This window comes from Triturus cristatus, chromosome 3_2, assembly GCF_964204655.1.
Source record: "Triturus cristatus chromosome 3_2, aTriCri1.1, whole genome shotgun sequence".
Lineage (NCBI taxonomy): Eukaryota > Metazoa > Chordata > Amphibia > Caudata > Salamandridae > Triturus > Triturus cristatus.
The window spans coordinates 681,313,606-681,339,634 of record NC_140584.1 but is presented as its reverse complement, the minus strand read 5'-3'; the positions used below and the strand labels follow the sequence as shown (position 1 = coordinate 681,339,634).

The following is a 26,029-nucleotide window of genomic DNA, read 5'->3' as shown; positions in this document are numbered from 1 at the left end:
AATAGCTACATCTGTCCACTTAGTTATTGGAACGAGTTCCAATTTTGGGATGCCCCACTGGGAATCTTCCTCGTATGTGAGGTCATACTCTTCTGTACCAAGGGGCTCGAAAGTCGAGTTAAGGTCCCCAGTAATTAAGATTTGTGAATCTCTTGACAGCATGTCTAGAAGATCGTCGAGAGTTGCTATAACCTCCGACTTCTTCCCCATTCTCACACCTCTCGCGTAGACATTATAAATGTCAGTGTTTCCCTTTGTGCCCATTTTCAACCTGATTGCGAGGATGTCCCTGATCTGTATTGGGAGCACCTGGATGTTATAGCCAATCGATTGCCGAACCCAGATTGTTAGTCCCCCTGATGGCCGACCTTTGCCCCCGCAGGTAGCTGGAATAAAGTAATTTAAATAACCAGTGCAATAAAGGGGTTCCGTCAGCCAAATTTCCTGGAAAAGACAAATGTCGTACCCCTCGATAAAAGTAAGCCAATCGGGGGAATTGACCTTGGACCTTAGCCCTGCAATGTTCCAGGATAATACAGGTAGTTTATTTACAGTGGAGCAAGATGCTAATGCTAATTGCTCCGCCGCTGAACTAAACCCCAAACCACCAAAAGGCTGCTTCTCTTTGCCAGATGTTGGTCTAGGTGATGTAATACTAGACGCTTGATCAGTGTAACTGGATAATACCTGGGTGCTAGGAGTGGGGGAAGCACTAGTTATGGGAACCATAGAGGGGTCACAAGCCATTTGGGACTCGCTCAGTAATCAGTCATTTTTGTCCAGTTAGGATTTTCCTACCCCAGAGGTATTTGATTGCCTAACCAGGCTGTTAACCTGACTAGCTAGCGGAGATCGCCTGTCCTTTATGTCCATTTGGGAGCTTCCTACCCCAGAGGGAGTTGATTGCCTAACTAGGCTATTAGCCTGACTAGCTAGCGGGAAACGCCTGAATTGGATGGAGGAGTCTCCAGGTGGGCAAGTGCGAAACTCCAAAGCCAGTAGACCTTCAGCCAGATCAGCCCTAGTTAGGGTGAGCTCTATATAATCTGATGAGTCAGCAGGCAAGGAGATCCTCCTAGTCCTGATTATGTCATCTCGTATAATTGAGCAACAACCCCAAACTTGGCGGATCCAGTGAATCAAGGAGTCTGCATTCTCAAATCCATTTCTAGCGTCTAGTTTAGGCACATTTACCATATAGATTTTGGGTGCTTCGGCTAGACTAGAGGTGGTCGACTTGGTCGGCCTCCGTTGGGCATCACAAAATAAATCTTGAACATAAGGTGGGGTGGAAGTTCTGGGGCAAAATGGATGGCCCTATGTTGAGGACATATTATTGCGGGTTTTTGGTTGGCTGGGGCTAAGATTGTTTGGGCGCTTAACCAATAAGGCATGGGAACTACTTTATAAGGTGTCTGTGTGGTAAGAGGTGGATTAAGGGCATTGGAGCTGGTACTTGGACCCTGTGCATCTGGGTCATAACTGGTATGGTTAACTCGTCGGGTCTGTTGAATATAACTTAATGGGGCCCGCTACCCGGGGCCCAGAGGAATCTTTATGGACTAAGCAATTGACCAGGGCAGTAAGGCTCTCGATCATCAGTTTCATTGCCTCTTTTTCAAGTCTAAGAGTGTTTATTAGATGGAGTCTTACCTGGGATTCGCAACTCGGTCCAAGACCTACCCCGCTACCAGGGGCCGGCGACAGGGATAGTTTGGGTATTTCTTCCCTATCCGTGTCCGGCAGATCCGACAATGGTGTAAACCTGTTTACGCAAGAGATTCCACCACCCATCTGTTGGGGAGCAGCGCCAGGGAGAACGATAGATGGGGGCAAACTTCCTCTTCTTCTAGGTTTGTCTCTGCTCTTGATACAGGAAGCCCTTTTCTAAATGGTTTTTGAAAAATTGCAGGAATTGTAGGAAAACTACTGCCTTTGGTCTTGGATGGAAGGGTGGACAGATGGGGGGCTTTATCGGGGCTACTATGGATAGATGGATTAGCCTCCAAGATCTTTTCGTGTTCGCTAATGAGAGTATCTATGCGGTCTATGACAGTTACTACCTGAATGCTTCTGAGATTTCCTAGCCTTTTTTCCTTTCTCGGACCGGCCATTGACACCTCCCCCACTACTCCCACTCCCCTCCATAGTTTTCCTCTTCCTTATCTTTCAGCGCTTTTAACTAGTAACAGATAAAACAGAACTCTGATTTATCAAAACTAATTGATATCAAGCACGCAATAGGGCCACAGGGTTTTACTCAATCAGGATTTCCAGACTAGTTTACAGCTTGGCTTGCAGGGGTTCATAATACAATTTGTGGGCAATACAACAAACACAGTACCTTGACCAGGGTGGCTTGCCAGCACAATGTCCTCAGTCCGAATGCCCAAGAAAGAATGAAGGGGGGTGGCCTTGCCCTGCCTCTTCCTGGCAATGACTGGCAAGGACGGGCCTGGCCTTTGCCCGCGCAGGTCCTGCGTGGCGGGAAGACAACAGCGCTTTTGTGCGCGTGGGCAGCTCCTCCTCCCTCCTTGGAGTATGATGGATTGTGGGGCATGGAGTCCTCTTACAGGCAGCCCAACAGTGACAGCGGTGGCAGCAGTTCCGAAAAAGGCATCCCCAATTACTTGTGTTGTGCTCAGTCAAGATGAAGTTGGTGTAATTAAATACCACCAGGCCAATGGGTGCTGAAAATAGGCTCTAAAGGATGCCGCATCGCTTTCTAAAAAACTGTGCAATCCCCAGGGAAGCTTCCTGGAGTTTTCCTTCATTCGCTCCCTGATGGCAGCGGCAGCTGGGGTTAAGATAGAACTGTGCGGATATTAATTTACAAAGGTAAGAGTTAGGTCTCTTGCTTAATGCTTTAAGCATACTGAAGGCCCTTGGAGGCCTACCACAGGAGCACGTCTCAGTATGAAAGCACATGGAAGGGGAAAGCTGTTAAAGAATTAATGCTCATATTTCAGAGGTTAGTCTTGCAGGCCTCAACTCGGACCACACCCAGGGTCCCTTTGCAAGGTCCCTGCAACAGCGCAGTGTTTGGCAGAGGTGAAGTTTTTTCTTTTAACTGGCACACCTGCTCTGTAATTGGAACTAGACGTCTTATGCAGCTTCTTATTGCTAATAATAACCTGTGTTTTATTCCGCACTGTACATACCACTGTTTTATACTCGCAGACACTGCATTTTATCAACGGCGAGCGTTGAGTTCACTGTGCCCAAGCTTTTTTTAACTTCTTTTTTCACTGATGAGTAAGTGAGGTTATATTTATCATGTTTTTAAATGGATAAAGCGTCTGAAAAGAACAGTGTGATGGTAAGTGAAAAAATTTAAGTAACTTGTTATGTGATTTTTATGAAAAGCACATTTTGATTTAAAATTCTGATACAGTGCTAGATGAAAAGAGCCTGTAAAACATATTTATAGAAACTTAGGTTCCATTTTCATTCCTATGTTCATGGCCCATTATTTAAATTCTATTGAGAAATAATATTGCAATTTATTTTTCTTTCTAGACTGTCAACTTTGATTTAACAAGGAACTATTTAGATTTGATGATAACATACACAACCCTCATGATAATGTTGTCTCGAATAGAAGAAAGAAAAGCCATAATCGGATTGTACAATTATGCCCACGATATGACGCATGGATCAAGGTAAACTTGATTCAATTTCTGTACAAGCATTGATAGTTATTTTGCAAATGATGGCGTGCTGTTTTTTTGTTAGCCAAACTTTTAACCCTGAGTGACTAAACCTCATTTAGGAACCTTAAGTTATGGTTTGATGGCATATGTCTACCTTAATAAATAGCATAGGTAATGTAACATTTTGTTAGTAGGCTTTGTGCTACTCTTGCCCTCCTTCCCTCAGTTACATTTGGCTGAAACTCGTGCTGCCGTCCTTTCTTTCAAAGAATGTACTGGTTTTAAGGCTGTGAAACTGGGTCCCCTGAGCTTGGGTCAATAAACTAGCATTTGTCCTGCACTACGGGTCACCAAGTAGCTTTGATGGAAACCTCTCTGCTGACCACAACCCCGTTTAATGTTTTTTGTTATATGGTTTATAAAATATTTTTAAAAGACTCTAAGGTTTTCTTAAAGTTTATTTGAAACTTAGTTTTTAGTCACTCTTTGTTTTCCTTCGAGCAACTTCCACTTTTGTTTATTCACCTCAAATCACATGATGCACCCTCAACTTTCTGCTCTAGCATTTGTTCGAGTGGATGTTTGTTTTTTGTCTGGAACTCTCTGTTGTCTGCCACCCGGCCTGGTATTAGTTTTTTTTTTTAAAGTTTTTTTTTAGATTTTCAGAACAATCACACATCAGTACCCTACAGTACTAATGCAGAAGCAAATAAATGCAGAAAGGAATCAACACAACCAGAAGAAGAAAAGGAGCCAGTGTTTATAATAAGAAGGAATCAAATCCACCAGTGTATTTCCACACTTCCACATCCGTACTGCAGCGATCTGCATTATCTGCTCCACAATAATAATATCCATTGACATTGGACCATTCACAATACCTGCCCATACACATATACAACAGTCCAGAACCATCCCCGTGCCCTGCCCCTAAACCTGAACTAGGTTTGGAACCTCCTGGACTGTGAGTAGACTAAATGTGTCCTGCACACCCCACTCGATGGTAGCCCCCTCCCCACTACCATCCAGCCTGCATCCAAGTCGTGCAGGTGATTAGTTGGTCCACCCGCCGGTGATGCGAAAGAAGCAGGAGCCTTTGCAAGGAGGAGGCTCAAGGTATTGGTTGCTAAGAAAAAGAACCCAAACATTATTGAAGGAATGCATTTGATCGTGGATCATGTAAACTTTCTGTTAATATGTGGCCAGTCGGTAGAGCTCCATGAACCACTCCAGGTGTGTGGGCACCTGGGAGGTGCGCCACTGTCATAAGATAGCATTCTTGGGGACCGTCGACATCCACCGCTCCCAATGGGAGGACGTGTTGTCTGCATCAATAACGTCATGAAGGAACGCCAATTTAAGGGATTCTTGAAAAGAGATAAAACTAGGGGAATGAAGTGTCTTCCAGGTCAAGTGCGAATAGGAATCTAAGATTGGACATGACCATAGGATGATCGAAATCATATCCATTTGCTGGTCAACGCCAGCAAGTGTTGTTTGGGGTGAAATTGTCCCAATACAGCTTGAACGGGGACCAAGGCCTTCACCTGATTTTAGACCTGCACCCTCTCATGCTTTCCTCTGGAAGAAAAAAATCTAAATGCCTAAACTGGCTCAGGCGTTGTCTGCCTTTGACCCTGGAGACTGGGTGGTGGCATTAGACCTGCAGGACGCTTATTTTCATGTACCCACCTGGGAGGCCCATTGGTGACAACTAGCTGTTAAAGGCGAGCTCGCCTCAGGCAATAGTCTACCACCTCCAGACTATGGTAAATCTTCTTTCAACCTTGGGTTTCACCATCAATGTGTCAAAGTCCCACCTGACTCCTTTTCAGATGCTTCACTTCATCAGTGCCATTCTGGACACAATTCAGTTGATTTTGAGGTGGTAGGATTGATGACTACCTCCATCTTGCTGGTCGAGTACACCAGGTGGCTTATTTGGGCTCTGCAGTGGAATCTAAAGTCTCAGTGGGCCTAACATCAAGGGGATGTCTCCGACTAAGTTCAGTATTTGAAGGAGACTCTGAAAGACTTGCAGTGGTGGTTACTAGACTGCGATTGGGTCACCTGCAGACCCCTGTCCATTCCCCACTCGGAGCCCACAGTGGTAACTGATGCATCGCTTCTGGGTTGAAGTGGTCATCTGGGAGAAGTGAAGATCAGAGACTGCTGTCCTCTGGCAGAGTGCGTGCTCCATGCTCCATAATCAATTGAAAGCAAATGGGTGATGTATCTTGCCTTACACAGCTCGTTAGTTTAAACAAAATGTGCTACAAATGTCACAGTATGGGTAAAAGAGAAAAATAAAATGTTTTTGGTGTGTCAGAAAACTCATTAATTTTTGGCATTTGGCAAAAGTCCCACTATCCGACCTTCCAACATGTATCTTTATGACAGGAGTATCTCGTATACGTGGGGGGACCTGTTACGTGGGTCAGGAATAAGTCACATCTTTCAGCCATGTGAAGACTACATTAATTGTACAGTGATTACTCACGGCTACAGATTCTTTCTGTCCATTACAATAGACCCAGCTACGAAGGTGAGGTACAGTTTCCATCAGTTGGTGAGAATGCAAAGATTTTTTGGTCCACAAATTCCAGAACTTTGTCACAAAAATATGAACCAGTGATTGACTTTCGAGATCTTTCTGGGTAAGAAAAGGTGATGGCATCCACATTTAGAACTTATCTCAATGTGAAGTTTTCACAGATGTATCGACATGATAGGTCTCTCTCGGTGCCAAATGTGCTCCTGCCCAAATATCGCTGCAAACCACTTCCCAAAAATTAGCATAATTGCAAGCTTCTTTCTTGCAATTTCCGTGGTCATGTTAATTGGCATTTCCTTTCTCAGATTATAGGCCCAACTGCACTAGTGGGGTACCATTTTAATCAGGAAAAGTGTGAGAAAGGAAAATGATGACATTTCCTGTTATCAATTGAATTTCTCTACTTTTTTGTCTTCCTTTTGTAAGGCAATGTACATAAAAACACTTTTTGAAAACATCTTCCTCCGAATCACCTGACATTATTTGCAGTGTAGAATTTGGAGTGTTTTCAATTACTCCCTAAACTCAGATTCTTGGGGACATTTCAAAAGACGTAGTTTATGTTCACCATCAGTATGTATTCATTGGGCATTTCATTATTAAATTGTCCACGGTAAGTAGACCGTAAAAGCTCTGTCGTTGGCTGTGTGTAGTGTGACCTTTTGAACAAATTCCAAATGCTACATATATCTGATACCCGAAGGGTTTCATGGATGCAATAGTATATTATGTCTGTGAATAGGCCTTCTTTGTTATGGTAAAAATCATCATGTTATCCTTTTTCCCCACTTGTGGTCACAAGTTGTTTATGTAAATGATTAGCTTATTTGTGAAATCATTGAATAATCTACACAAATGACAGCTTGCTCAATTATGAATATGCATATGCTTCCCAGCAAAAAGACTTGACACTGATTGGACTTAGTCTAAGAAAAAACACAGCATTTCCTAGTTTAGTATTTTAAGTCAACTTGTGGGGGTAACAGGTGTGAACTTCATTGCAGAGCCCAGAAAGATATATTATCCTGTGGCAGTTGCCACTTGGTAGTTATAGTTAGGTGAGCTGTTACATAGGAAAAGTGTTTTACTTTTGCCCCATTAGACGAATCTCCATGAAACTTTAAAAAATAGGTGATACTTTTTGACTAGTTTGTGCATGGAAAGTTTTGGGGTGATCGTCATGTGGGTGCCGAGGAAAAAATGTGGGGCTGTGTGCGAGGGGGGGGGGGGCGGGGGAAGTGGGCGGGGGTTTCCAAAACACAAAATCCCGATATTTTTTTCTATAGACTTCTTTAGACAAGGTTCAGCAAACACTGCTGAATGGAATTGCACCAAATTTGGCAGTAAGCTAGATCTTCGCATACAGAGATTGTGCTTTTTGTGATTTGGTGTAAATTCGTTCAGTAGTTTTTGAGAAATTGAGGTTAAAAAAATATAGCTATCTGGACAGTTGGTGTCTAGATTTACTCTGATTGGCCAGTTTAAAGGGAACTAGTCAATCTTGATTGGTTGGTTTCAACCTGAACAATATGTTTTGGCAGCCATTACAAGACTCAGGGACTTGTCTCTGTGTCCTGTAAATACATTTACAGGAGTTGGGGCATGGCTAAGCCAGCGACCATAATGGGCGTATGGCATTAAAGCTCCGGCTGATTCAGCCAAAATCACGGCTTGAGTGGCCCCTAGCTCGCATCTGCTCAGATCCTGTGTGTAATCCAGCTTCCCCCTGATGGACTTTGTCTGGAGAATGGCGATTGGGGAAGACTTAAGGTGGCACAAGTGGGCGAGAAATGGGTGGCTCAGCCTGCTTCCCAGAGGCCCCTCGGTGACAGGGTCTGCGGGTGAGCCTGCGGTATCGAGGCCACTGTGCCAAGCTGGATTGCTCGGCTCAGGTTTAGCACCCACGGAGAACACTACGCTTGTATCCGCGCAGCTCTAGCCAGGACCCGTTCATGCTTGGGGGTCCACAACCTTCCACGATCCTCCGAGCCTGCCACGGCAGTTTGGGTGATATACTGAGTGGCTGGCCCGCCCATCTCCCCGCGGCTGCAGTTGAGGAGCTGGTGCACTGGCCCCACATTCCCGATTGGGGGCTCGGATTCTCACTGCGGCCCGTGCATCCTACCGACTGTCCACATGCCTACGGAGGGCACTGCACAGATCAGCAGGCCGCAGCATACAGGGAACCTTCCCATATGAGGCCTAGCGGCCACACTACACTTACTGAGTCTCCCTGTGGCAGTCTGAGTGGCAACTTAAGCGGCCTGGTGTGGACGCTGCCTTCCCTCTTGCCGAGTTTGGATCCCTGATCTTGGCTCACTACTCTCGACTGGGAATAGGGCCCATCTCGGTGGCCGGCACAGTTGGCCGACTGGATACCACATCCTCAGCCCGATCAACTCTTTGCTGGGACTGCGTTGGCTGAGAAGGGCCCTGTATACTTACCTACTGCCTCCTGGGTGAAGATTTCCTGGCCTATTCTACTGCACGCTACCTAACTCCTCCCATCCTACTGGCGATCACCACATCGTTGACCTACCTAAGCACCACGTGCCCCTAGCCTCAGCACGAGCCAAGTAGGCGGCAAAAATGCTGTGCCAATCCTACGATCCCTGATCCTGATCCTGATCCCTGAACCCTCCTCGACGCCCAGGAATCACTCAGCGCTACGGCTGACTCACTGGCTCTGCTCTTGTGCAGCTAAAGGGGAACACCCAAACCACCTACCCTTTCGGACCACTGCTAATGATCTCACGTCGCACCCGTATTCCCCTCAGGTGCTTGCCCCAGGTACAGTTAGGCCTAGCCAGATTGTCTATCTAGCGGGAACACAGGGCACGCACCACTCCTTTTCATCTGTCTCCAGACATGGTACATGGGTATTTCAAACAGCAGAAGCTACCTTTTGGAAAAACCCAAGCAGACGGACGCTGCAAGCCTGCACCCATAATGGAACTGGGGGCTGCATGAGGATCAGATAACAAACAACTGACTGGTTTATACACCATAATGGAGGTGCTTAGGGCTGGCTTTTGATCCAGTAATAACAGATTTGATACGCGCCCATACCATCGAGGCCCCCAGGGAGAACGATTGGACTGAAAAAACATTCAATTAGACTTCGCAGAGTAATGCATTTTGGGCCTTGAAGATGGGGACACAACTACCACGGAGCAACTGGAGAGGCTGGACCAACTGCTCATTTTGTTGGCCATCACAAATGAAGACCTCGAGGCGCTAGGCCGTTGCAACAACCTACGCATTCTGGAAGTAACCGAATCCACCCACACGGGACACCTAGACCTGTTTGTTGAACGCTTGCTATCTGACTTGCTTGGCAGACCGAACTTCACATCCACCTTCGTTATGGAATGGGCCATCGATCTCTGGGCCTGTGTTCCGCTCCCCCCACCCTCTCAAGACCAATAATTGCCAAACTGCTTAATTTTTAGGACCACGATGTAGCCCTGAGGTTAGCCCTGGAAAACGCACCTCCCTCCCCCCTTGCAGTGTCAGGACTCCGCAATCTCCTTATTCCCTGATTTCACAATGGCGGTCCAGTCGACCCTCTGGAATTTTACAGGTGCCAAGTCAGCCCTCCAGAAACTGGGATTAGGCTACGGCATAGTCTACCCGGCCAGCATCAGGGTGAATGTTGAACGGAAGACACACTTTTTTGACACCCCATCTGCGGCCCAGCAATTCTGCAAGGAACTCGCCTGGGACCACGTCCCTTCGTGCCGGTCCACTCCAGAACAATCCCCCCTCTGCATTTACATTGCAGTGTTAGTGCCGACCTGTTCCGCCCAGAATGACCCAGCGAACCCCACTGGACGGTCCTGCCGTGCCTTCCTACGACGGCACTGTGTGCTTTGTCTCCCGCCCCTTTGCTGCAATACAGGGCAGTCCCCAGGACTTACCTTGCACCTGCTAGACAATGACCCATTCCTCTCCCCATCCTACAAGATCCGTTCACTGACTGAGCTTACCCGCCGCAGCGTTGCCACTCCCGTATTGTACACACTATCATGGTGACTTTATATGTTTCTTTGTTTTAAGGGAATGTTTGCAATAGGATTTACTGGGCTAGTTTCTGTCGGTGTGGGTGGGGGGCTGTTAGACCTGTCAGCCCTAGGGTGGTCTTCCCCTACAATTTTTTGCCCTCTTTGCCTCCTACTGGACCCATATTTTTGTTGGACATTAGGACTCTGGGCCCCTTACCACTGCAAAACAGTGCTGAGGTGCAGGTGCTCTCCTTTAAAAGCATGGTGACACTAGAGTATCAGCTGCAGGCCCTGCTACTTCAGCGAGGCCTACCCTTCATTTGCATACTGGTAGTCTGCACAGTCTGGGACTTTTTACAACTGTAGCAGTTTGTCCCTATTGACAGAAAGGTAGGAAAGGAAGGGAACACCCCCAGAGCCTCCTGGATTTTTCCAGAGATTTCCAACCCCTAGACTCTTCCAGAAGGTGCCGCCCCTCCCGGTCACCTGACTTTAGGTTATATTAGGGAGGGTTCTGGCCACACATCCTTGTTACACTTCTGGACCAGGGCGACTCTCTGCTGGAGTAAAAACTGCTGCGCTAAGAGGATTGCTACACTACTGAGGCTGACTGCTCCCAGGAACTGCTGCCCCAAGTTAGCGGAGTTGTCCTGCCTGCTGATCTTGCCCTGCCAGAGGGGACCCAGGAATACCATCTCCAGTGTGTCTCCACTCTTATTTTCCCTCTTTTGACTGGTCCCCCTCCTTGTTACTGGGGAACCACGAGAATTGCACCCAAGGACTGTCCCAGCAACATGGTGGAACTGCCTTGCTGAGAGAAAAGAGGCCCATAAAAGACAGCAACGAACTGAATTGCCCTTGCAGCACTGTATGCCTAAAAATCGCCGCCGCTGCTTCGGGACAGAATGCGCTGAGAAGCGCTGTGCACAAACTGAGCTGTAAAGCACTGTGGCAGAGAAAGCGCTGTGCATGGCCGTGACCTGCGTGCTGCCCAAGGAAGCGCTGATCGCCCAGGAATCACCGCCGCCGCCCGGGACCCGACTGCGCTGGACAGCGCTGTAGTAAAGAGGTGCCGTTGCCGAGAGGCACTTTGGAAGGGACGCGCTGTTGCCGTGAATCGCTGGGTGCCAAAGATCACCGCCGCTGGCCTGGGAGCCTCAAGGAGGGCTGCGTGGGCTTCCCCAGTGAGTTCAGTGGAGCCGTGCTGAGATTGGGGCAGGCACGGGGGTGTTGCCCAGCAACCAGGGCTTCCCTGATGTCACGGCCGCAGGCCAGGTTGATCGCTGAGACGAAGCTGACCCGCGAAGCCTTGAAGCCGGGGCCCGCCTCAGATAACTGACAGCGTGCAAGGTGAGCTGCTGTGTGGGGGAAGTTGGCGGGAGCGGATTGTAGGCTGCGTGGACTGCCCTCGTTACGAGTGAGTGCTAGAGACTGCACTGAGGACTCGGTAGGGCCGCACCTGGAGAGCGGGGGTATTTGGGACATTTTTAAAAGCATAATCCTGGCATTTGGCCCATGCGCAAGACATCTTGTTTGGAACCTAATCACCGCACAGCACGTCAGTGTAAGCGTCACACTGCCATCACGGGGGACAGCATGTATTGAATAGCGGGTGCACCGGGGGCTATCTGGACAATGCCCTGGTAGTCGGGTCAATCCAGGGACTGTTCCACCCAGCGTTTTCTGCCCGTACCGGGTAGCCACTCCAGCCCTATCTTTCTTTGGACCTGACTCAAAAGTACTGTCTCATCTAAAGTGGTAAAGGCTCATAAGTGCTGCGAGCAGTGTATAACCGACTGCGCTTGAGGAACTGTGTTTGCCCCCAGTACATCCCCCTAAGAGACAGCTACTACCAGGTATTGGTGGCAATCTCCCCAGAGACATTACATATTGGAAACTTTCACTATCCATGGAATTTTCTTGTCATATTTTTCGGATCTTGCATAATATTTGGATAAAGATACCTTTAGTTTTATATAAAATTGGTGTGGTGTCCTTTTGTGAGTGCTTTTACTGTGTTACTGTAGTTGTGTGTTGCACAGATACTTTACACACTGCCTCTTAAGTTTTGCCTACCTGCTCTGTGCCAGGGTACCCTGTCGGAAGCGGTGGTCCCTACTTGGACTAGGGTGCATACTCCTGCCAACTAGAGACCCCGGTTCTAACAGGGTCAATCAATCAGAAATTGTTTGAGTTATTATTTGTTGTTTATATTTTTCAATTGTAATTCCCTACGCGCGCACACACTACTGCACAGAGCTTCCTACATTCCTCAATGGTGCTACCAGAGTGGTATAAGACACAGACGGTGACATTTATGTCCTTCTCTTGGAACATCAGATGCCAAACAACCCATGAAAGGTCAAGCAGGTTTTGCAGTATCTCTCTCTTTTTTACAGGAGACCCAATTCCCACTATGGAAGTCCCATACATTTGCATCCACATTGTGCCCACAATGCTACTACTCATGTTATAGCACATATGCACGTGGTGTCTGTACTCTCATCCACCAAAATCTCCCATTCCACCCCACTGCCTTCATATTGGATTAGGAAGGCAGGTACGCACTGGTGACAGGGACACTGGCAGAGCATCTGGTGTTGCTTGCTAACATTTACGCCCCCAATGTCGAATCCTCTTAGTTCTTTCAGACACTATACGCTCATATAGGGCGAATGGACTTTTACCACATAATCATGGGAGCGACTTTAGTCTGCTGTTGGATGCCTCCCTTAACGCTATGGCGGTCTCTCCGGCTGGCAAGCTGCAGTCACTCCGTGTTCTTCACGAACTCTGTTCCACTTATATGCTCTGGAATGCCTGTCAGCTGCAACATGTCTCAACCCCAGCACACGCACACAGCTCTGCTCCCCACAATACATGCTCCCGCACTGGAGAGGCAATGGCGCTTTCCTGCTATGGCGGGGCAGGATGCACTCTTCCACTCTGAACTGAACATGGCGGTGGTGGAATTCTTTCAGCGTAATGATGGTTCAGTGGACAAACAGGCCACCTTAGGAGAGGCCTTTAAGACGTTCATCTGGGGCATATGTATTTCTAGGCATTCAGGAATGCTGCGTGACATGTTTAGGGACCTGGCTTGCTTGGAGGGGGTACTGGCCGAACTAGATACCATGGATGCCCGGCATCATTGCGAAACACAATTGCACCAATGTGCCACGCTACTTGCCGATTATCATGATTTGGCCAAATGTGAGGTGCTCTTTTTTGGGAAATTGTGCCAGGGCCCGACGATCTGATGAGGGGAACATCCTGGATGCACACTGGTCAGACTTCTACGACCCCCCCCCCACAGGGTCTTCATATATCTCAGCACTACATCTGGCTGAGGGGTTGACAGTGACCTCTAACAAGAGGGTTCTGTCAGCCCTGCTTCGCTATTATACACATCTCTATATCTCCCCGCACCCCGGTTATACTACGGATCAAACTGCATACCTTGAGAAGATTTGCTGTGGTGTGGCTCTTGCTGCCTAACAGTTTCTCAGTAAACTCCTCTCCAGTGAGGTAATCATGCAAGTCACAGATTTGTTGGATGGATCCAAAGCTCCTGGTTTTGATGGCTTTATTGGGGTATTCTATAAACATTTTAGACACATTTTTGTGCCGCACCTGCTGGCCATGTATGCGGTGACCCTAGAGACTGGCATCCTTCCCCTGACGCTGCAGGAAGCAGTAATAACTCTGCTCCTCAAGTCAGGTAAGGATCCACACCAGTGTGGCCCTCTCAGACCCCTCTTGCTTCTAAAATGTAATAAGATTTTGGCCAAGGTCCTTTCTAATCGTCTTTCCCTCTTGATGGAACAAATTGTATACCTCCCACAGTCCATCTTCCTGGACCTGGAACCGTCTTTTCTGTCTCTGTGATTAATTTGAGCCGGTCCTTTCTGGTGCTTGGCACTGGCATTTAATTGTCAGCACCAACACTTATGATAGTCTGCCACAAGGTGGCGCTGTTTGTCTAATTAGAGATAAGCGCTACAACAGTTGTTTATTCATTCAGTATGTATGAAAAATTACTAATACCGGCCTCCAAAGCTATTCTTATAGCTTTTGGGGCCTGGAATGGTCTGAATTGTCACTGTTGGAGGAGTGTGATAATTAGTTGTGTGTGTACTTCCATTGGCAGCTCTGGGAGAGGCAATGGGTTGTGCAAGCTGGAGTGGCTTCCTGAGAAGGGCCTCAGCACTTATTTTTTCACAAATTAGGCACTGTCTTAAACAGAATCGCCCCTGATGTCCCGGCCACTGTTGCCCTGTTAGACTTGGAAAAGGCTTTTGAGTCCCTGGAATAGCCCTTTATCCACGCTGCCCTCTACAAGTTAGGGTTCCCATGCGACTTCACCTCCTTGATCAGACTTGTATATACCGACCCCGCAGCGTGCATCAGGGCCAACGGCTCGCTGACATCCCCCTTTTATATCCCGCATGGAACAAGACAGGGGTTTCCCATGTTCCCTTTTCTCTTCATAATAGCCATGGACTCCCTAGTTTGGCACCTCCAGGAGACTCGCATGCACTGAAGCTTGCAGTTTAGACCTGGCCTCTAACTCCTCTCCCTATACGCCGACAACGTGCTGGCACACAGAATACAACTTGGCTCTGCTTCTCCGTGAGATGATCCGCTTTGGCGGCCTCTCTGGCCTTCTATTCAATTGGCCTAAGTCAGAGTTGTTTCCACTCACAGATGTCACTAGGCCTTGTCAATGTTAATACTCACTGTCCTGGTGCGATGGCCTGGTAAAATATCTTGCCATGTTCCCTCAACGAGAGAGGGTACAGGTGACATGGCTAAACCACGGCCTGCTATTGATAGACTAACTGCACAGGTAGGCTGGTGGACTCCCCTTCCACTGTTAATGGCAGGATGAATCACAATTATAATGTATTTTAGTTCTTCCCCCACTTCCTCTACCTATTCCCAAATATTCCCATTCCACTCACCAACTCATTCTTCACTACATTACGTGGCATTTTGCTCAAACTTACCTAAGCTAGAAAGCGCCCTCGAGTCAGCTGGGACACCTTGGTCTCCCTTATGACCAGGGCTGCTTCGGCGTGCCACACCTCCATTTGTATTACTTACCTGTAAAATGTCACTATGCCCATCACTGGTTTCACACAGGTGCACGTTTTCCCTACACCAAGCCTGAAATTGATCAGGCTGCTCCACCGCCTCTGGTTTCCCTTCTCTTAACGGGGATTGCCCTTGACCCCAAACACATACAAACCTTATCCACCACCAGCTTGGCTCCCTGTGGCTTCTGGAGGGCTTGTTACTTTTACTCACGCTCACTCTCATTGCCGGACAACCCACTTGTTCGGGGACCTTTTCCCAGACGGGCATGCCCTTACTCACTCGACAGTCGCCTACTTTGCAACTGCCTCCAGCATGGATCAACGTGTAACTAACTGTATTCATAGTGCTTTTCTGGCCAGTATCCCGACATATCCGCTTGCACCGAACGAATTCCCTGACCCTAATGATAGACTATGGAGACTGGAGATGCCTAGTCTCGAGACTATACGCTCCATGCATGGCCTTACTGTCAACCCACGACGAAAAGCTATGGGGCTACTGGGAAGCGGATCTGGCACGCCAGTTGACTGACAAGATATGGGAGGCCTGCTACACACAAACATGTCTCGTCCCACCTAACCATCGCCACAGTCATACAAGTCAAGTTTTTGCGCAAGGCCTAAGTTATCCCTTGCGATCAACACTGGCTTGACCCCACAAGGTCATCCGACTGCCCAAAATGCCACCTTGCTGGAGCGGATTCCAGACATATGGCATGGTTATGTAGGCATATCGTATAATATTAGCACGTGATCTTCTCACGATTAGCCCGGATGACTGAAATTGACCAAAGCCCAGAACCACTATTGGCTTTATTCGGCAATGTACATAATCTACCGAAAAGTACCTGTCACTTCACAGCCATGGCCCTACTCCGTTCCAAGCTCCAAATCGCCTTACACTGGGATAGTAGATGCTCCCCCACAACCGAAGTGAAGTACCGGGTTTTTAGAACCCAGCGGTGCAGGGGAACACACCCTAAGACTTCGGGTTCTTCCTGTTTCAGACCCACAGAAACACAGAGTCTTCTAGATGAAATCAAAGATCGTATTTATTGGCTGCAGACCAATCACAGCTATCCGAGAAGTACAACACGATGTATGTTCTCAGGAGACTGCTCCCGAACCAAAAACCAGTCTTTACTTATATACACAAAATTACGCTTGGGGGCAACACCGCCCCTGTTTTACAAGTAGTCATTCACATATTTTAGTTTCAAAGGAACAGCAGAGCCATAGCGACAATCCCACATTTCAGTTCATTAAGCATACAGTCATTGTACCCAGCAAGGCTCAGAACCCTCATCAGATAACAGCGGACCCCAATAAAGCGGGCACCTCCTGCTCGTAAAACAAGCCATAAAGTAGGAAACAGAGTCAGGTGTGAAATAGCTTAGTCAGAGATCGTGTGCGAACAAGGACTTTATGATTGGTCGAGCCCTGATGCTAATCACATTAGGCCGCGAGAAAAGGAACTGGCCGGACAGGATTGACCTCGGGCGGAGTCAGTTTGCACAGGTCAGAGAGAAGTCACAGAAGGTGTACGTGTCCTTTAGGTCTAGGCATGGCCTTAGTGCGCAGCCTATGTGAGGGCAACCACAAAATGGCTACTGTTCTAAAATGGAACCCAAGGGTTCAATATGTGGTATCGTATGCACGGTGAATTCATCAGTGAAACATGACGAAAACACTCATACATACCGCGTTACTCATTTGCGGTTCGCTGATACCAAAATTGGCATGGGGGGGGCCATGCCACCGACATGGTTCCGAATTTTACAGTACCACAGAAGCTTGGTTCAGCAGCTTAGTGTATTGCGAGACAACCAGCAAGTTCTATGCCTCACTACAGCCCCCACATCTAGGCTGAAGAACATCTGGCAGCCCTCATGTGACTACCTGCTGTCGGTTGACGATGTGTCTCAGGGCTCCCAAACTTTAGATACTGAGGCACCCTGACCCCAAGCGCAATCCACTTCATCTGTCTCTCTCCGCTTAGCCACTGTCCTCTAAGCTTCAGACTGCAGTTTTATATAGCCTGGACTTGACCCAAAGGTATTGGAATACTTTACATGAGCATCAGTTACATTACACAAGACATGGGGAGATTAAGTGATGTGCCCAGAATCAGGATGTTGAGCTGACGCCGAAACTCAATCCTAGTTCCCCAGTTGCAAAGTCAGCAGCAAAGTCAGCAGCTCTGGCCATAACGTCACATTCTCTCCCCAAAGTCCAACAAATAATTAAGTGATCAACTGGATAAAGTTGATACAGCATATAGATAAATTGATATAGCAAATAATTTAAAAGTGCTTGCGGCTAATTGAGAACTCAGAAAATGTGTCCTCATTTTAGTTTTTTAGAGCACTAACCATAATTTCTATGAGGAAACAAAACCTCATTTTTATGGTCGCAACTGCGAGAGCTTGCACTAGTGCATGTGTCTCGCTTGCGAGACACTCTTGTAAACAGAAAAGGACTTGGAGCCCACCCATTACTTACCATTTGTTGGCTAGCGTGGCACTCTTTGCAGCCTCGTAATTCGTGAAGGCAGACAGACCTAACATAATTTTCTTTTCTCTGTGGAGCAAGGAACAAGCGCTGATTGATTCAACGTAATCCGTGGCCGTCCGTTATTTTGTTCTTATTAACTTTTAGTGCCCTGCAAACAGAAGGCATAGGACTGGCAAAAGCATTCCCAGCAGGATAAACAAAATTGCAAAGATTTATTTTCTATAGTTAATTTTCTTTTATTTTGCCAATTCTTCTTTTTCACTTTGCATTCATGTTTTCTTTTGGTTTTGATCATGGGGGCTATTCTCAAAAGATGATGAATGTGATTGCAGAGCGACATTGTTTCTTTCTTATGTGTAATTTCTCAAATGATACTTTAACACATAATTGTGCAGTACAACCCAATCCGCCCCACACCAATCCACCACAATACACCCCACCGTCTTGCTTGCGCCTATCAGATAATACAGCTCCCACACGATGGCTCAACACCCGGCGCAACTAAAGACTTTAACACAAAACAAACACCACCTTTAGAAAAGGGTTTTATTTTACAAAATGCAAGGACTCTCTCTTTTAGAATAGGGCTTGGGGTTTTATTTTACACAATGCTCTCTAACAGAAAGGCTTTCACAGGTGCCAAATGCACAAGATTCGAATACACAAAGAGATATATATGTTTATATGCAAGCAATCATAACACACTTGGTAAATATAGTGCATGAATAATACTGATGAATAAAAAAACAGGAAATAATATGAATTAAGACTCAAGCAAATATACTAGAACGTCCTGCAAGTATATATATATATATACACGAACCTCTTTCTTGCGAATGAGTAGAGACCACACCAGGGAACAGTTTGGAAGCAGCTTTATTCCTTTGAGGGGCGAATGCATTTCGGCTGTACATCAGCCTTAGTCAGCGCCATAATGTCCAGGAGGCTTTCACTTCACGATCCTGAGTCCTGCTGCCCTCTTATTGGCTGAGGGCCCACTCCGCCCCCTGTGGTAGACTGCTCACCTGTTGTCAGTTCGAGTGGTGTTGAAGAACTGCAACTCCCAGAAAGCAAGGTAAAATCCAGGTAGGTAATGCGTGAGGGGTGTAACGCCTGGTGGATGAGTGGAATGGCAGGACAGTTCGTTTTGAAACCAATTTCCCGTTTTGTAAAGGAACATCACGCCTCCTTGGGTCCCCTGACCGCCTCAGCCTCAGAGATCAGGGATTGTATCTGGCAGGGGCAACGATGACAATGCACGTCGCCCAACATGGGGTTGGGTAACCTCATGACTGCCGTCTTTCCTCTCCAAAATCCATGGCGGGTCCCGATCTTCCAATAACTTGGATGCACAGACTGCCACTGCAACAGCGACGAAGCCAGTAATCATCGGGCCAACTGGTGAGGCGGGGGTCTCTAAAACCGTGTTTCTGGCACACACGGAAACTAAATACACGAACCTCTTTCTTGCGAATGAGTAGAGACCACACCAGGGAACAGTAGGGAAGCAGCTTTATTCCTTTGAGGGGCGAATGCATTTCGGCTGCACAACAGCCTTCGTCAGCGCCATAATGTCCAGGAGGCTTTCACTTCACGATCCTGAGTCCTGCTGCCCTCTTATTGGCTGAGGGCCCGCTCCGCCCCCTGTGGTAGACTGCTCACCTGTTGTCAGTTCGAGTGGTGTTGAAGAACTGCAACTCCCAGAAAGCAAGGTAAAATCCAGGTAGGTAATGCGTGGGGGGTGTAACGCCTGGTGGATGAGATTATATATATATAATCTACTGGCAGTCGCCAGTAGATAGTTATAGTTAGGACCGAGTTCCCATAGGAAATCTGAAAATTCTATTTTGAATAACTTTGGCGCCGGTTGACTTATCTTCGTGAAATTTTCAAAACGAATGGGGCGCTCCGCTCAGCTCCTACCCTGAAAGTCTCGGGGTGATTCGTCAAGCGGGGGCTGAGAAAAAAGGGGGGTCCCAAAACACGTTTTCCCCATGCATTTTCCCATAGGACCTTTAGTCGAAGGTACAGCCCGAACGGCTGAACAGAATTACTTGAAATTTGGCAAAGAGGTAGTCCTCAGGTCAGGCATGTGCCTTTTGCTTAAATGGTGTAAATCCGTTCAGTAGTTCCTGAGAAAATCAAAAGTAAATTCACATATATATCTGGGCGGAGCCTAACCACACATCTCATCGTGAGATCTGATTGGCTGTCAGCACTTCATCCAAGAAGTGTTGGCAGCCATCTTGGGACCAATATACATGATAGCACCTCATTAAAAAGCATTGCAGTTAATAGAAGGTTTTAAGACTTTAGTTACATTATAAATCATTTGTTGATGGTACCATACTAATTTTAGGAATTGTGGTGTGTTCTAAGGTGATTTTACCATGTGAAAAAGCCTTCTGCTGTGATATCGTGAATCATGTTTGAGAGAAAACTATTTTCTCATGCTTTTCCCACAGAGGTTTGGAAGGTGATCTATAAGCTAGCTGAGAGCATATTTTCTGTAAATTCACATTATCTTTCTCAGTCATGTGAGAATGAAGTCTGACATTCTCAGTAAAACATGTACATCCAACAAGGGCAGAGACTGTCAGTTGATTCCTTTGTGTTCTACTGCAGCTTCCCAGAGTGTTCTAAAGAACCACTAGAGCGCTAACAGTCCTACTTATGACACACGTATGGCACACCTGAAGCCATCTTGGTTGGAATAAAGTGGTAATTCTTAAAACATTTAATTTAAAAAGGAACAAAATGAGGGGGTTCATTTTGCCATAGAAAGTATGATTAGTGCTGCAGAAAGAAAAATTAGGGCACATTTTGAGTGACTTCTCAAATCCTCTTCTATTTCATTAAAAAATTCTGACATGCAGACTGAAACATGCACTTTGAATACCAGCAGCAGACTTCCCTGGTGAGCAGTAGCTTTACTACAGTGATCTAATGAGCAACTAGAGTGCTAACATTCAGAATTTATGGCAAATGTGTGACATATCTGAATACCTTCTTGATGGAATCAAAGTAAACAAGCATTTGCAATGCAATAGGTCTCGCATTTACGCGAGTTTGAGCTATTAACATTGCAAATAACAATGCCTTTTATTTTTGTTTTTAAAACATAAATAAAAGGCGGAGTCATTTACAATGCCAATAGCTTAAACTTGCGTAATTGCGATACCTATTGCATTGCAAATGCTTGTTGCTCCTAGCTTCCTCTAGACACTTGTCACAGTTCATTAGCCTCAATCTGTGTTCACACGTTATTGTTGCGCCGTGTGCCAGTACAGATAGAACACTTTCAGAAAATATGCCCTCAGTGCTGGGGTCAGACAAAGACGAGCCCAGCGGTAACCGACTGCAAGACCTCGCTAAATTAAAGAATCCAAGCTACAACGCGCAGCACTAGTTTACTAATTACATTTGTAATGTTTGCTGAAATACTTCCCTGCAGTACATTTTGGGCGTCTTGAATTGTAAAATGTCACTGTTTGCCCTGTCCAGTAAATAAATGCATGGTAAAGAAAGTCAACCGTGAAGACGCGCAGACGATGGCTCTATCGTGTTGGCCATTGTCACTCATATCATAAGCGAATGGAGGTCAGAGGCGAAATGCATGCTGACTGGTGATACTCTTTTCAAGAGTTACCTATCGTCCTGACCTACCTTCATGCTGGCGCAGGGCCTATGCTATGAATGCAGCCCAGAGCGTGTGCCTTTTGATGAATTTGACTCATGAAATTTGCAATACACGTTATCATCAGGCTCCTCTCTTTAGAAGGGACACTTTTAAGTGCATTGTTGAACTGCTTTCTCTCCCCCTGTAGTGCTGCGTTCTCATTTCTAGAATCATCGCCTGACCCAAGGCTTCAGTGCCCTTAGTGTCTGCTGGCAGGTGAAAATTCATTAATATGCTTTGTATGACGTCGTTAGTAGCGGCTTTTTGGCATCATGCAGTTGATTGTTGGGATGAATCGAGGGACTAGAACATGGATACTAACAAGTACAGCCCAGGGGCCGCATGTGGGCCCCCCCCCCTTACCTTTACATATGGCCCCCTGGTCTCCGTTCCTCACGCGGGAAAACGCGCAAGCTGCAAATGAGTTAGGAACGGGGCATTTCTTACAATATGCTAAGATTTCACAAGTGGCCAGAGAGGTTTGGCCAACGTTCCCAGAAGAGTCCCTGGTAACGAGCACCCTACAAGTAATGCTGAACATGGCACAAGGATTTAAAGCAATTAGGGAGGACTTGCCAAGAAATCCGCTTTTATTGCAGAGGAAATGGGAGGAAGCGACGGGAGGACAAATAATAGAAGAAACAACTGTAGAAGATATACAAAGGGGTAAAACACTCCGTTAGTTTGTGTAAGAGGTCTAGGTGGGAGAGTAAGGGAGTGTAGCGTGACAGGAAGCAAAGGCAACAAGCAGGAAGGGGGTGGCAAATGGTGTGCACTTTCACGGCCGCTTTGATGTCCTCAGTGGCCGCGCGGCTCACTGAGGACATCAAAGCGGCCGTGAAAGTGAGCAAACGAGTGCTTTTCAGGCTGCCAAATGGTGCGCGCGCCCGGCGCACATGCACTGTATTTGGAGGCCTGAAAAGCACTCGTTTGCACTTCCAGATCCCCCTTTAACAAAAGCTCTCGCGAGTGCAGCGCTAAAGCGCTGTCTCAGGCGAGACCTAAAAACTGAAAGCATTTCCTACTGAGGAGACTGCAGTAAATGAGGAAATTAGGAAACTTTATAACAAATAAATCTCCCAAGATGGCCACCAGACACAAAAGAGCCTAAATGCAGCACAAATATCACCCAGATGTAGCCCACATGTAGCCCAATGACAGAAGTGTGCAAAACACTTATGTTTTGTGTATTTGCAGTTTTATATAGTGCAGACTTGTCAGGTATTGGAATGCTTTACATGAGCATTGGTTACATCACACAAGATCAAATTCATTTTGGTTGTAGACATGGGGAGATTAAGTGATTTGACCAGAATCACAGAATGTTGAGCTGAAGCAGAAACTCCAACCTGGTTCCCCAGTTTCAAAGTCTGCAGCTCTGGAAGTAACACCACATCCTCTTGCCAAGGTGCAACATTTAATCAAGTGGTCAACTGGATAAAAAAACATAGATTACAAATAATTTAAAAGTTCTTTGTCGCTATTTGAAAACTCAGAAAATATGTCCTCATTTTAGTTTTTTAGAGCACTAACCATAATTTTTATGCAAATAAGACCCTCTCATATATGTAATTTCTAAAGGAAATACTCTAGGTATTACAGTTTTGATTACATCAAGATGACGTCAGGCGTTCCACACTTTTGTAATAAATATAGAATGTTAGCAATCTAGTTGTTCATTGGGATACTGTTGAGAGGCAGAAGCCAGGGGCACGGACTCTGAAAATTGAAGGCAGGTAGGAGAGTGCAGAGGCAACAATTTGACCACACTGGGCAGGCAGGAAGGGCAGTGGCAGCACAACAGACTATGGAGGGCAGTGGAAAGGGGGGCAGGGGCAACAAACCAACAATACAGGACTGGCAAGAGAGGCTGTGGCAATATAATAGACCATTGTGGGCAGAAGGAAGAGGCAGTGGTAGTACAACCATACATGCCAACAGACCCGTTTCAGCCAGGAAACGTCCAATGTTTTTAAGCTCAAATGGGCTTTATTTGATCTGTCTCCTGTCTACAATCTCCTCTTTTTCAATGTAACTCAAAGGGGAAAATCAAAACCCCAGTTTTTTTTCAAAATCTCCCTCTTACCATGTTCAAAATGTTCGAAAGTATGGTACATTGAATCATGGTAGGCAGGAGGAATTGGGGTAGGGACATGGACTCGGATAACAGAGGACAGGAGGGACATGGAGAGGTGCACCAAACTGACCCTACAGGGCAGGCATCCGGGTTTGCAGCAGCACAATACACCACACAGCGCATGCGGGACGGGAGTGCAGCACAACAATCCATAGAAAGCAATAGGGAGGGGACAGGACCATGCACATGGACAACAGAGAACAGATGGGAAAGAGGCAATGGTAGCTAGCTGACCATAATGGACAGACCGGAGAGAAAGCTGCAGCATAACAGACCATAAAGGGCAGGAGGGACGGATCAGGGGCATTACAATGGAACAGACCAGCCAGGAGGGAGGGAATAGGGGGACTGCACATGGAAACAGAGGGCTGGGGGCAAGGTGGCAGGGCAGGAGCAGCAAGATGACCATGGTGGTCAGGCAGGATGGGCACTAGAAACAAGACACACCATGGAGAGCAACAATGAGACTATGGTGGAATACACACAGACCATGGAGGGAAGGTGGGAGGGGGTCAGGGGCAGCTAGCTGACCACACAGGGAAGGTGGGAGGGGCCATGGCAGCACAGAAGACCATGCATGGCAAGCGGGAGGGTTAGTGGCAGCACAATGGCTATGATGGGCAAGAAGGAGGGTGCAGGGGCATGCACAATGGCTATGATGGGCAAGAAGGAGGGTGCAGGGGCATGCACAAAGGACCATGGAGGATAGAAGGGAGGGTCAGGACCTGGGCACAGACAAGAGAGTTCAGGGGGAGGGGCCTCACAACAGACCGCGCGGGGCAGGCAGGAGAAGCAGTTGCAGCACAACAGATCAGGGAGGGCAGAAGGGTGTGGCAGTAAAATGGACCATGGAGGACAGGAGGAAGGGGATAGGGGCATGGCATGTGGACAGGCAGGGTGGAGGTGGCAGGGACAGGTTACAGTCATCTGACAATGCTAGGCAGGTGGGAGGGGAGTGGCAGCTCAACAGAACACTCAGAGTAGATAGGAGTGGCAGGTCCATGGGACATGGTGGGCAAAAAGGATGGAGCAGGGGCATGCACAAAGACATCGGAGGGCAGGGGGAAGGAGGATAGGGGCAGCAAGCTAAGCACAGAGGCTAAGCAGGAGGTCAATGATGGGCCATAGAATTGGGCAATGGAGGGCAGGAGGAGTGGACTGGAACATCATGCTAAATGGAGGGCAGTGGCAGCACATCAGACCATGCATGGCAGGAGGGAGGAGGCTAGTCCATGGATAGGGAGGAGGTGGATGGGGCAGCAAGCTAACTGTTCAGAGAAGGTGGGTATTATGAACTTTATTGTTTTTAAAATGTGTGTCTGTGCGAACTACTTAAAATATGAACAACCATGCAGCATAATCTCACTTTTATTCAGGAAGAAGACGACGTTTGTGACTGTGACTCCGGGTCATCAGCAGTGCATTGCGGGCGCGCAAGTTATAGTTAGCTGAACTAACTATAACGGGGAATTTCAATGGTTTTGTACGAGTGAAAAGTCCAGCTAACTATAACGCCCCTGAAACCTATGGTTTTTTCAGTGAATTTCTAAGGTTTTTTAATTGCTAATTCCCAACTATATCGTGCCTGAAACCTATGTTTTTTACAGTGAATATATATAGATATATATATATATATAATGATTACATTGGAGGTGCACCTTGACTCACTCAAACATCACAAAGAAAATGCATCAAATGATCAAAGCCACTGGCCAAACATCACAATGGCAATAACCAAAACTCAATACATCACCTGGTGCAAACACTGCATCTCACCCACTCCTGACTGGGGAAGTAAACAGCTGTGATTGAGAGCCTCTGCAACCAGGGGCCCACACTCTGAGATAGACACTTCCGTCCCCACTCAGATTCCAAACTCCCGTTATTTGAGTCGACAACCCTCAGCTTTAAACCCACTAGAAGGTTCGGGAAAGACCCCCCCGCACCAGAGGAATCTTACCAGAACTGGCCAGGTTCCAAGCAAGCACTCCCATGGCAGGAAGGAGTTCTCACATCCCCTTCTCCAAATCTCGCATGTTCCAGCCTTTATCTTGATGAAGCTCACAAAGCCTTCCAGAGTACATTAAACAAAAATAATCCTTGAACGTGATTAACCCAAACAATTTACAAGCATTGCTGTGCACGCAGAAGAAGCTGAAGCAAGGCAAAGACAGAAAACAAGATGACATGAGGCCATGTCAAAGCCGATAGTAAGAACTTCATAATTCTCATCAGTGTACAACACAATGCACAATTGTGCACAACTGCTTATAGATTCACACACTTCATCTCTAAATGTAGAACACCGAGCACATGTGTGCATCACTGCCCACAACATTGCACTTCGAGACCAGAAAGTACATTCCACAACTCTTTCCCTCTCACGCTT

At 47.0% G+C, this 26,029-nt stretch overlaps 1 protein-coding gene across 1 annotated transcript in view; it reads left to right on the top strand.

Moving 5' to 3' along the window:
• NCKAP1 (NCK associated protein 1) overlaps positions 1-26,029 on the top strand; it is a 487,736-nt gene that overhangs the window by 78,303 nt on the left and 383,404 nt on the right. The window contains exon 5 of the mRNA XM_085648703.1: positions 3,520-3,662. Within this exon, the coding sequence (XP_085504829.1) occupies positions 3,520-3,662 (143 nt within the window). The remainder of the gene's footprint in view (positions 1-3,519; positions 3,663-26,029) is intronic.